This window comes from Culex pipiens, unplaced genomic scaffold, assembly GCF_016801865.2.
Source record: "Culex pipiens pallens isolate TS unplaced genomic scaffold, TS_CPP_V2 Cpp_Un0003, whole genome shotgun sequence".
Lineage (NCBI taxonomy): Eukaryota > Metazoa > Arthropoda > Insecta > Diptera > Culicidae > Culex > Culex pipiens.
Window position 1 is genome coordinate 928,047 of NW_026292820.1, and position 13,269 is coordinate 941,315.

At 43.1% G+C, this 13,269-nt stretch overlaps 1 protein-coding gene across 4 annotated transcripts; it reads left to right on the plus strand.

Annotated features, from left to right (window-relative positions):
* Window positions 1–7: 7 nt before the first annotated feature.
* LOC128093699 (uncharacterized protein K02A2.6-like) lies at window positions 8–13,240 on the plus strand. Of its 4 annotated transcripts, XM_052711364.1 has the most exons (4): window positions 8–1,395; window positions 1,927–2,037; window positions 12,371–12,547; window positions 13,115–13,240. In XM_052711364.1, the coding sequence occupies exons 1-4, from the start codon at window positions 741–743 to the stop codon at window positions 13,237–13,239; spliced, it is 1,068 nt and encodes a 355-aa protein (XP_052567324.1). In that variant the 5' UTR covers window positions 8–740; the 3' UTR covers window position 13,240. The 4 variants fall into 4 exon arrangements, with proteins under 4 accessions (XP_052567324.1, XP_052567322.1, XP_052567323.1 ...); XM_052711362.1 differs by having other exon boundaries at window positions 8–2,037; XM_052711363.1 differs by lacking the exons at window positions 12,371–12,547; window positions 13,115–13,240 and having other exon boundaries at window positions 1,927–2,531.
* The last annotated feature ends 29 nt before the right edge of the window (window positions 13,241–13,269 follow it).

The following is a 13,269-nucleotide window of genomic DNA, read 5'->3' on the forward strand; positions in this document are numbered from 1 at the left end:
AATCGTGGCACCCCTCGGTTGAGAAACGTCATCTACGATTCTGCCAGACCTGTGTAATACTGAACTTTGGAAATATACCTTCCTTCTTGTACGACACCTCAAGCTAAGCGGACGTCTCTTCCCTCCGAAATACTGATTGTTTCAGTGGCGACGTAGGAAAAGTGAGTTGGAAGTTTAGCGGCGTTCCTGTTCTTGGCCGGGCTTTTGCCGTTTGTTTCCTGGTTTTTCCCGGATTATCCCCGGCGGAACGGACTTCAGTTTCGGTAGAGAAAGGTGCGTTTGCGGACATCAGGTTTCGGAGAAGACGTGTAGCAGCGTTTGGACGTTTTGCGGGTTTCCTGCGTGGTTTTTCAACGAGGTTTTGACGGGTGAAGTAACCTAAAAACTACGTAAGTACAATTACGTTTTGCTACGAGAAGGAGACCACGTTTTTGAGAAAATTGCGTTTGTCATTTTGTTTTCGCCATTTTCTTTTGCCTAGCAAGCAAGATAATAGGCGGCAGTGTTCTTTTGTGCTGATACATTTTACACACACTATCACACAGCGCATAAGATACACACACTGCAAGTTGTGCTACATTTTTGTGTTGCACGGGGTTGTTGCACGAGTTGTCGCACTGTTGTTTATGCTCTGTGCGACATTTGAATTTTAATTTGTGCGTTTTTCGTTTGCAACTTTTAGTTTTGTGTTGCTTTTAGTTTGAGAACGATTTTGTATCTCAGTTTTGTTTTATTTTGCCATGTCAGACTCCAAGATGCCTTTCAACATCGAGCCTTTCATCCCGGGCACGGTTCCATTCTCGCAGTTCCTGGAACAATTGGAATGGGTGTTTGCGCATCACAAAGTGACAGAAGACAAGGACAAGATGACGTCGTTCATGGCAGCATGCAATCGTGAGGTTTATAAGGAAATAAAACGTTTGTTTCCAAGTAAGGACCTCAAACAGCTTACGTTCAAGGAAATCACCGACGCCTTGTTGAAGCGCTACGATAAGCAGGTTGCCGGTTTTATCCAGCGGTTCCAATTTTACAACCGCAAGCAAGGGCTGTACGAATCGGCGGAAGATTTCATTCTGGATGTCAAACAGCACGCGGAGCTGTGCGATTTTGGTGCTTTTAAGGACGTTGCGATCCGCGACAGGCTGATCTGTGGGATGGCTGACTCTGTGTTGCAGGAGAACATGTTTGACGAGGATGATTTGTCTCTTGCCCGAGTCGAGAAGTTGATTATGAACCGTGAAGCCAACAACGCGAGGAAGAAGCTGATTTCTGGTGAATCGAGGCGCGCAAGTGTGTTGAATCGACTGGGTCGACGTGATGGTGCAGCCCCGGATAACAGGAATCGATCTCGCAGCAGAGGACGCGATCTGCGGGGACGGAGTCGGAGTCGTTCTGGTTCGTTTGACCGCAGAAAGCGTGAAGCATCTAAGAAAAAGTTTTTCTGTACGTTTTGCCGTCGTAATGGCCACTCCAGATCTTACTGCTACGATTTGCCCAAGAACAAGAAGCATGTGAAGTTTGTTGATGAGCAGCCAGCAGCGAAGCAGCAGTCGGCTAGTCAACAAAAACAATCGCGCGACAAGTTTAATCGGTCGTTTACTGATGATGAGTGCGACATGCAGTGTTTAAGCATCGCATCGGTAAACAAAGTCAACGAGCCGTGTTTTAGAAAGGTTGTTGTTGCAGGATTGTTGTTGTCGATGGAGGTTGACTGTGGTGCGGCTGTCTCGGTGGTTTGCTGGTCTACTTACAGCCAGATGTTTAACCACATTCCGTTAGAGAAGTGTAATAAGAAGCTCGCGGTTATCAACGGCAGTAGTTTGAAGGTCGAGGGACAGTTTTATGTCCTGGTGGAATTAAACGGCAAACGACAGACAGTTTCTCTGATTGTTTTGAGAAGTTTCAACGAGTTTGTACCTCTGTTAGGTCGTGATTGGCTGGACGTTTTCTTCCCTGGATGGCGCAACACGTTTGGAGATACCTGCCAGGTGAATCAACTAGCGACTGCGGCGGACCAAGTTTTAGCTGATGTTGAAAGTAAGTTTGCTAGTGTTTTTGACAAATCTCTTGCTACGCCGATTAAAGGTTTTGAGGCTGATCTTGTATTGAAGGATGATACACCGATTTTCAAGAGGGCTTATGACGTTCCATTAAGGCTCAGGGAGCAAGTTTATCAACATTTAGAAAGTTTGGAGAAAGATGGCGTCATAACTCCGGTTGACGCAAGTGAGTGGGCGTCTCCGGTGATCATCGTGGTTAAAAAAGATGGTGGAATTAGGATGGTGATCGATTGTAAAGTTTCGATTAACAAGGTCATCATTCCTAATACTTATCCACTTCCGTTGCCTCAAGATTTGTTTGCCTCTCTGGCTGGAGCTAAGGTGTTTTGCTCGCTAGATTTGACTGGTGCGTATACACAGTTGTTGTTGTCGAAGAAATCAAGAAAGTTGATGGTGATTAACACTATAAAGGGTTTGTTTTTGTACAATCGTTTACCGCAAGGTGCTTCCTCAAGTGCGGCAATTTTTTAGAAGATCATGGAGCAAATTTTGAAGGGCATTGTTGGTGTTTACTGTTATTTAGACGATGTGTTGATTGCAGGCAAAGACTTTGAAGACTGTAAGAGTAAGCTTTACTTGGTTTTAGATCGTCTTTCTAAATCCAATGTTAAAGTCAATTTTAAGAAATGCAAATGGTTTGTTTCAAGTTTGTTGTTTCTGGGACATGTGTTGACAAGTGATGGTTTGTCGCCGTGTCCAGATAAGGTTGAGACGATTCGGAGGGCAAAAATTCCGAGTAATGTTTCAGAGCTTAAAGCATTTTTGGGGTTGTTGAATTACTACGGTAAATTTATTCCCCATTTGTCTTCTCGCCTCAGTTGTTTGTATCGTTTATTAAAAAAAGACGTTAAGTTTGTTTGGACTGGTGATTGTAGTCGTGTCTTTGAAGATTGTAAACAAGCCTTGCTCAATTCAAAGATGTTAGAGTTGTTTGATCCTGAAAAGCCGGTTGTTGTTGTTACTGACGCTTGTAGTTACGGGTTAGGTGGAGTGATAGCGCATGAAATCAATGGTGAGGAAAGACCAATAAGTTTCACTTCGTTTAGTTTGACAAAAGCCCAGAAATCCTACCCAATTATGCACTTGGAGGCACTTGCTGTTGTTTGCACCATTAAAAAGTTTCATAAGTTTTTGTTTGGCAAAGAGTTTACTGTGTATACGGATCATAAACCTTTGGTTGGTATTTTTGGCAAAGAAGGAAAGAATAGTTTGTTTGTGACGCGTTTGCAGAGATATGTTTTGGAACTCAATATTTACAAGTTTGAGATTGTTTACAGACCGTCATCAAAAATGGGCAACGCAGATTTCTGCTCAAGATTTCCTTTGCCAGAAGAAGTTCCACTTTCGCTTCAAAATGAGTTTATTAAGACCTTAAATGTTTACAACGAGTTTCCACTGGACCATGTTTTGATAGCGAATGAGACAAAGAAGGACAAATGGTTGCAGAAGATTTTGAGTTACATGCAGCATGGTTGGCCAGATAAGTTGGAGCGTAGTTTGTTGAATGTTTATGCTCAACATCAAGATTTGGAGTTTGTTGATGGTTGCTTGTTGTATCAAGATCGTGTTGTTGTTCCGTATAGTTTGCAGAAACAGATTCTAAAGTTGTTGCATCGGAATCATTCTGGTATAACGAAGATCAAACAGTTGGCACGTCGAACAGTTTATTGGTTCGGCATGAACGGTGATATTGAAAGTTTTGTTAAATCTTGCCATGTTTGTTGCCAGATGAATGTTGTTCCGAAGCAAGTTCCTCATTCTCCTTGGATTCCAACAACGAAGCCTTTTGCTAGAATTCATGCAGATTTTTTTCACTTTGACAAAAAAGTTTTTCTAGTTATTGTTGACAGTTTTTCAAAATGGATTGAAGTTGAGTACCGTAATCTGGGGTGAATCGGGACTACAGTCTGAATAGGGACAGCAGTTTTTAGAGCACTTAAAGCTTTTAATTTTGGAAATGGATGTACGCATTTTGTTGGCCTGAGTCTGTTCTAACCAGGCTTGTAAAATGTCGACCAAAAAAACTACCGTCACATGCAAGCAGACCGTCGACGCAACACGGACAAAGAGAATGTCGCGACAACCGTCATGCAACATCTTCGCTTCGCACGTCACCGCTACGGTCACGACTACATGCTTCGCATGAACGTCGCGCGACGATCACAGCTACCCTCTGTGAAGTTCATAGGAATGACCATCGTGCGCGACCATCATCGACAGTGTTGCAAATGAGTGATAAAAAAGCTATCAATAGATTATCTCTGCACCAAAAATATCCGAGAGTATAGCGGCCGTCACTATAGCCTGTGAGATCTCTTCTTGTGTCTCGTAATTCACAGCGATGTCATTCTCTCTCTTTATCACTCCTCCCCTTTTCCTCGACTCTGCGCTCTCACCGCTGAGTCTCCCAATCTCTCCGAAAACTGCATTGAGAGAACGCGAGATGGCGATTAGGAGCCGACCACGCATGACGTCCCGATAAAACGGCGTTTGCGAAATTGGTTTTGTGGCGGCTTTTGTGGTTAAACGCTGTCGCGGTAGGATGATCGTGGAAGCGGGAATGAGAGAGAAAAGGAAAATGTCAATCGCGAGTGTGTAAACATGAAAACGTGTTCGGCTATGTTCGGCGCTGAGAGTTTCAATGAAGAGAGAAGAGCAGTTGTATTTGAGGCATGAATATTCAGGCGAGATAATTGTAGTTGCTGAGAGCTGATATTTTGATATTTTAACAACCCTGATCATCGAACAGTACGGGTATACAAAATGGTGATTTTTTACCACGGAACATACCCGCATAGCATCAGTGAGTATGGTAGACTACTCTGCTGTTATGTTGGGATGTTCTGGGTATTCCAAGGACTCCCTGGAGTTATGATCTGTAGGTCTACTGCCGTAATAAGCAAGAGGTCGGAGATTTTGGACCATGGATCATACCCGCATAGCATCAGTAAGTATGGTAGACTACTCTGCTGTTTTGTTAGGATGTTCTGGGTCATTCAAGAACTCCCTGGAGTTAAGATCTGAAGGTCTACCACCGTAACAAGCAAGAGGTCGGCAATGCTTGACCACGGATCATACCCGCATAGCATCAGTGAGTATGGTAGACTACTTTGCTGTTATGTTGGGATGTTCTGGGTATTCCAAGGACTCTTTGGAGTTATGATCTGTAGGTCTACTGCCGTAATAAGCAAGAGGTCGGAGATTTTGGACCATATCCAAAATAATATCATATCCGCATAGCATCAGTGAGTACGGTAGACAACTCTGTTGTTTTGTTAGGATGTTCTGGGTCATTCAAGAACTCCCTGGAGTTATGATCTGAAGGTCTACCACCGTAACAAGCAAGAGGTCGGCAATGCTTGACCACGGATCATACCCGCATAGCATCAGTGAGTATGGTAGACTACTTTGCTGTTATGTTGGGATGTTCTGGGTATTCCAAGGACTCTTTGGAGTTATGATCTGTAGGTCTACTGCCGTAATAAGCAAGAGGTCGGAGATTTTGGACCATATCCAAAATAATATCATATCCGCATAGCATCAGTGAGTACGATAGACAACTCTGTTGTTTTGTTAGGATGTTCTGGGTCATCCAAGAACTCCCTGAAGTTATGATCTGTAGGTCTACCGCCGTAACAAGCAAGAAGTTGGCAATGTTGGACCATGGGTCATACCCGCATAGCATCAGTGAGTATAGTAGACTACTCAGCTGTTATGCTGGGATGTTCTGTCGTCCTAGAAATCCCTGGAGTTATGATCTGTGGGTCTACCGTCGTAACAAGCAAGTCCCACCCATGTGGATGCCGGACCGCGCACTGGACTAAAAATCAAGAGGTCGCCGGTTAAAATCCCGCGGTGGGGTATTCGACGCCTTCGCTCCATGCCATACCTTCGTACACTTAGGAACTCAGGGTGGCGAAGTTCTTGTAGTGGTTGATACTAGCAATAGTGGCCGACAGATATAAAGTCAACTTCGGGTATGATCCTTGGTCCAAAATCTCCGACCTCTTGCTTGTTACGGTGGTAGACCCACTGATCATAACTCCAGGGAATTTTCGGATGACCCAGAACAACCCAACATAACAGCAGAGCAGTCTACCATACTCACTGATGCTATGCAGGTATGATCCGTGGTCAAACATTGCCGACCTCTTGCTTGTTACGGCGGTAGACTCACTGGTCTTAACTCCAAGAAGTTCTCGGATGACCCAGAACATCTAAGAACACATTGATCTAATGTTCAACACCAAGACCCAGGTTTGTTCTCAGACCACGTGGTCGACGTAACAATAGCAATTTCTTCATTTCGTCAGCTGTGTGCTATCTTGTGACATAGACCATTTTGGTCGAAAATGAGTTAATGATGACGTTTTGCTATACTTAACAAACACTACAGGATGCTTTAACCCGATATTGGAAACTCGCTTCCGTTTCCCGGAAATCGCAATACACACTTGTGACATAGACCAATTTATCATCAAAATGATCGTGCACACTTGTGACACATCATACATGTTGTTGGAAAATGTGGAAAATTTGTCTTGTTTTTCACAAATTTATGTTGATACGCACTTTCTAAAAGCAATGCAATCTTTTGTTTTTGAAAATAAACTGATAAAGTCGGTTAAACTATTGATTTATGTCTATTTTAGTTTGTATGGAAATTCTGTGCACACTTGTGACACGTAGTACAATTTTACTTTAGAAACACACTTGTGACACGTGCTTTTCAGATTTATGATTACATAATTTACTGTATCTTTTAACTGGTGTAACCAAATTAGTTGAAACTTGGAGCGTTTGTTAAGCCATAGTATACGAACCGATTGCTTCAAAAGGTTTGGCTCTACCATTCATAGTTCTGAAAATATTTATCATCAAACTTTAAAAATCGATTTTCTCGAATAGTACTAAATGGTCGTTGTCACAAGATAGCACACAGCTGACGATTTGATGTTAATGTTTTTTTTGGTAAACTTGGAAAGTTTACGCGATACCAACAACCACCCCCCCTTAAATCCACCCACTTTTCTAAATTATTACGTGGTTTCTCGACAATACATAAACCACGTGGACACCTACCATGTGGTAGGAGTCCACGTGGTTTATTGGGGGGGGGGGGGCGTTTAGCGATTGTCCAAGCTCCATACAAAAAATATTTGTTTTGTATGGAAATTGTCCACGAGGGGGCGAGGAGCGGGGGGAGTCTGAGATTTCAAAGAAGTGTCCACGTGGTTTATGGATGGTCCCTTATCTCAGTGCACTCACACTTTCATTAACTGAAGCTTTTGTCAACAACGACACTCCCGTACAGGAACACAGGAACGACAACATTCGGCATGAATATCACCATTGACCGTCAAAGACTACCGTCGTGCGACGAACGTAGTGTAGCGATGGTAGCGTGACGGTTTTGGCGTGTATTTGCGACGACTTTCGCGCAACGCATCATCGACGGTCTCGTCACAAATGGTTAGTGTGACGGTAGGTGCTGCACAGCATGAATGTCACAGAAAAAATGTCACTCGACGGTACATTTCACAAGCCTGGTTCTAACCGAAACCAACCAGAAAAATCAAAATACTGTGCTCCAACATGGTTAAAACTGCTGTCCCAATTCGCCCCATGTGTCCCGATTGACCCCAGTTTACGGTACATGAAGTTTAGTACAGATGCTAGAACAGTACAGTCAAAGTTTATCAGTTTCTTTGCTAGGTTTGGATTGCCAGATGTTGTTGTGACAGATGGTGGACCACCGTTCAATTCGAGGGAGTTGATTGAGTTTTTCGAAAAGAACAAAGTTGTTGTTATGAAGTCTCCACCGTACAATCCATCCAGCAATAGAGCTTTATGACGTTTCGCGTACACACACTAGCGCACCATTTGATTTTGCTGTCCGGACAAAATTTAACCTCAATCTTTTTCGTGTACGTACACGCAATACATGCGCACGTAGATTACTCTATGGACAGGCTGAGCGCATGGTTAGACTGGCAAAGGATGGTTTGAAAAAGTTGTTGTTGGATCCAGAGATGAATAAGTTGACTACTGAGGATTTGGTTTCATGTTTTCTGTTTAGCTATCGGAATACTTGTTTGGAAGATGGTTCTTCGTTTCCTTCCGAGAGGTTGTTTAGTTTTAAACCAAAGACGCTGTTGGACTTGATCCATCCAAAGAATAGTTTAAGTAAACACTTGACGCCACGGGACGTGGAGAAAGATGTTGTTGATGTTTGTGATCGTCATGTGAAGAGTCGGAAAGTTGATTGGGTTGATCGTTTGAGTCCTGGTGATTCCGTTTATTTTAAAAATTTCAGACCTACGGCCATCAGGAGGTGGTTATTATCAAGTTTTGTAAGACGTGTTTCTCCCAATACTTTCCCTCGCTGGTCGTACGTATCTCGCTCACCGCAACCAGCTGAAAGAAGCGCCGAAGGAGGACAGTCGGCGGAAGTGCGTGTTCACGACACGAAGCGAGCGCCGAGGATCTAAGAGGGGGAGAGAGCAGTACGGTGATGCTGATTACGAAGATGGAGACGATAGTTTTTACGGATTCGCTGCGGATTCGAGTATTTTCGCGGACGATTCGCACGCCATGGATGTTGATGTCGATCGTGAGGTCGATTTGGAGTGTGAACGTGCAGAAGAAATTTCAAGCGATCGGCGGTCGAGCGTTGATTCCCAGTTTGATCATGATCCCGTCGAAGGCACATCCACAAGGCGGCTTCCGGATCACTTAGTTCCATCATTTGATAATCGCGTTTTGCGTCGATCGGCGCGATCGAAAAGACATAAGAAAGATTCAAATTTTGTCTACTATTAGGTTTTTTTGATATCTTGTTGAATTGTTGGTTGAATTGTTTAGATATTTTTTCCTAATAGAGTGCTTTGATAAGTTGTCAGATTGTATGATAATTGTTAGGTTTTTTGATCTTATCGGATTAGAGTTGAGTTTTTGAATAGATCTTTTTTGCCTAATGTTTGAAAAAGAGTGTACATAGATTTTGTTTTGTTGTTTTCGATAAAATGAAGAATTGTTATCAAAAACATGTAGGGGTGAGAACTGTGGTAACCCTACGCCACAATCGTGGCACCCCTCGGTTGAGAAACGTCATCTACGATTCTGCCAGACCTGTGTAATACTGAACTTTGGAAATATACCTTCCTTCTTGTACGACACCTCAAGCTAAGCGGACGTCTCTTCCCTCCGAAATACTGATTGTTTCAAATACGTGACAAGGCTGCATACCTTTTGCCTCGCCGGAAATGCCTACACTGATAAGATCTGAGCTCAGTCGGTAACGAGGCCGACTCGACCCGCGTCAACAAGGTGATTAACGAGCTAAAGGTCAAGTCCGTCGAGGAACTGATCGCTTCCGGTCGCGAGATGCCGTCCGGTGGTGCTGCCCCGACCGCTGCCGCCGAGGAGAAGAAGGAGGAAAAGAAGAAGGAGGTGTCCGAACCGAGGAGCATGACGACGTGGGCTTCAGTCTCTTTGAATAAGGGATTTCCCCGTGGCCGGATGGCTGCTGGCGGTTGCGTTGGCGTTTTTGCCCTCAAGGCGGCAGAACGGCACTGTGTTGTGCAGTCGTTTCGGACTATTAACTATTCATTTCTATGAATTAAATGAAAAAAGGAAGAAAGATGCATGTCATGCATCGGCACATACATAAAAATGCAATTATTTTTTTGTATTTTTCAATTTTGCTGCGTGTTAGTACTTTTGGCTTAGAGTTGCTTGATTTAAAACAATAAATAGACTATCTTCTGCTTGTGTTTATGCTTCCCACGATGAGCTGGTCGTTCATGATTGTTCGGCATCACTACGTTGGCTGGGAAGACCAGATCCTCAAGGATGGCGTCGTCCTCCGGGAGCAGGGGCCGGGTCGTATGATATCGCAGCGAGTGTTGGGCTGCATTTTCACCAAATTTTCAAAAACTACCTTCATCTTGGCCTGCATCAGGTCGACCGAAGAGAGCATTCCGCTGTGATCGATGATTTCTTCTAGCGCGTCGTTGCTAGCCCGGTTCACCGTCAAGTAGATACCGTTTAGTTCGTCTGCGGAGTTTGGGTTCCTCGCGCTCGAAGTTTGCGACGACTCGTTGGTCGCAATTCGCGGATCCTACTCGTGAACCATCCGGGTTAGATCCTTGGAAAATTGTCTGCTACGGTACCGATGACGATGGCCTAAAACGAAGCAATAATTAATTGAAGATCAACTAAGGTCCGGTTTTTTATTGCCTTTTTACTGTAGAACTTCTGTCGGCGACGCTTCCTCCGTAATTTCAATCCCCAAACTAAAAATTAATGAAATTTTGTCTCATTTTCAAAAAAAACGAAAATTAGTGTCCGAGGTCGCGGTGGCTCTTACGGCTTTTTGAAAACTCTCCCGAGAATTGTCCTAATAAAATATTTAAAATGGCTGAGCTTTGTTAAAATTAAACAATCAGCTTTTTTTTTACGAAAAACGCTAGATTTTAACTCCATTTTTTGGCTTTCAGCTTGCGTATCTCCGTAATGAACAAACTTAGAGCTTTGAAAATTTGGATTTTCCTTAGTTAGAATGTTTATTTTCGAGAAAAAAAATACCAAAAAATATTTGGAGAAGGTCACTTTTTTGAAACTTGGCCACCCAATGTACCATAGTGCCCGATGGCCAGTGCTTTGTGCACCAACCCTGTTTGAAAAATGTCGCACGTCGTACGAGTTGTCGTACGGTTGTTATTTTACCGTTTTTCGATTGGTCGAAAGGACGACAAACGGACGACAAACACTCGACATGCTCGACATGGTTTTTTCAATCGATTTACCTTCAATTCGACGTCGATTATCGTCGACGCAAACAGTTTGACAGTTCTCTTCTGTTGATCTTGTTCGGACTTGATTGCAACCGAGTCGAACCAGTTGTTGTTGGTTTTAGGCTTTGGGAGGATTTTGGACAGTTTAAAGGTAAGTTGTGTTCTAGGTTGAATTACTTTTTCTGCCGGAAAGTTCCGGCCGGAGTAGGCGAGCGACCGAATCAAATTGTCTTGCACTGAGCAAAACTTACACAGCTTAACGAAGTGTTCTACACATGATCTGGCCCTGCTGTACAAAGCACTCAAAAATCAATCGCAAAACACTTGAATTTTGGGCACCTTAGGATGCTGTCAATTCAATAGCACAACACTTGAATTTGATGTGTTGTGTCACATGAAAAACTACATTATATCTATTGGTTTTAAATGGGTTTTCCTTCTATAATCAATCCATGTTTGTGTGGAATAGAAAAGGATTTCGGTTTGTTAAAAAAATAGATGAAGTTGCGTCATGCAATTAATTTGACAGCTTTTATTTTCTATCAACTTTGCTTGTCAAAAATGGAAATTTGTTTTTGTTGTTGAATTGTCTCTTCTTCCGGTTGTCTCTGCTCTTAGGATCGTCCTCCTGGTAAGGTTCGGGTTGTTCGCCACCACCGCTTTCTGCGGAGATGGAGGCCCCCGGGGAATCTTCTTGTTGATTCGGAACCGCGGTTTGTTCCATCGAATCAAACTGTGCCTTGACCATCCGAATGACGCATTGCTTGGCCCCTGGGTGGAATGCATGCGAATCTTGCTTCTCACCGCTTCTTGTCCTCACCGACACCGATTCTCCAGCGCCTGGCGGGTGTTTCTGCAGCTCTTTCGCATCATTCCTGCAAATCACACAATAAAACCAAAAATCAAATCAAAACAAAACCTCACAGAAAAATCTTTCTCCCACTCACCAAGTTCGTGAATCTCCGGAAAACCACCTCTATCGCCAAAGTTGGCCTTATTCCGGGTCCGGGAGACCGAGCCCTTCCGCTGGCCATACGGATCCTGAGCCCGAGGACCCAGCCTTGTGGCGATGCTCGTCTTCGCGGCCACAAACCGGGCAGGCAATTTACTGGGCAGGAACATGGCGGCAGCGAACTCACGCGGTCATTCGGGCCTGCGAAAAACGAACACACCGGACCGCCAAAACGCAAATGAAGAAACGAAGCAAAGTCTGACGAAGCTGTCACGAAACTGCATTTCAAATCAAAACAAGATCAATTTCAAGTGTTTTCCTCATCACTTTGAATAGTTCAGCACAGTGGGGTAAATTCATGAGCAAAACACTTGAAAAGTTTGATCCACCCGAATGAAAATAAGGTGTCAAAAAATACCAAAAAGTCAATCGCTAAAACACTTGAATTTGATAATGGATTGGATTGAAATTCAAACACAAACAAATTAGATCTAAGATGTGGCTTTATTGAATCATTCAAGTGTTTGGGCACTTGACTAAAAAGTGTGGCGTATTTTCAGTGTGTATTCCAGATTGCGGTCTTCGTGGCGGAGGAGGAGGAGGACGGGAAATATGGTTTACTCGGCTGGCCATTCCGGAAGACAGGACGGGAAGGAACCAGTTCGCGATCGTGGAAGCGGTTGGTGTTTGGTGTTTCACCGTCCGCGGGAGGTTGCGACGCATATCTTATGGAACTGGTGAGTCATGTTTGAGAAACGGTGGAGGTGTGCTGGAAGTGCGATTGGACGGTCGAAATTAAAAATAGGATGAATGGAACATAACAAATTCTCAACTTTTCAATCCAATAATTCCAAACTGAAAAATAAAAAAATCAAAAATACTAAAAATTTTAAAAAAACTTAAACGATGAAATTGTAAAGTTGTAAAATTCTAGCATTTCAGAACATAAAAATGTAAGAATTCGAAAATTCTAAATTTATTTAATTTCTTGATATTGCACACAAAGAAAAATTACTCTAAATTTAGAAAGATCGCTCGTTGGATTAAAAGTTCGCGTTGGTGAATATTCGTAGAAAGTTCAAACTTTTCAATTTAAAAGTTGGAAAGTTTTTGATACTACTATGCATTTTTGGAACAAAATCGTTGTATTGGTAAAAGTATTTTACTTTTAATTGGAAAAGAAACCTTTTATGGCAAGAATACACAGCATTTAGCACTACAGGGGTTTTTTTACATTTATTTAAAAAAATTAAACTGTATGTTTAAAAAAACATTTTTTATTGTATTTAACGCTTCTACACTAGCTTCAGCTCAAGGTAGGCCAATATCCGAGTCCAAGCTGTACCGATTCATACGGTACGCCACCGGTCACTTCCGAATACCCCAGGACGGTTCCGGATGGAGGTTTCGACGCGCGACAGCAGTGTAACACGATGGTCACGTTTCCGGCCTCAATCAG

Coding starts and splice junctions, on each gene's coding strand:
- LOC128093699 (XM_052711361.1), top strand. CDS start 756: ATGCCTTTCAACATCGAGCCTTTCATCCCGGGCACGGTTCCATTCTCG.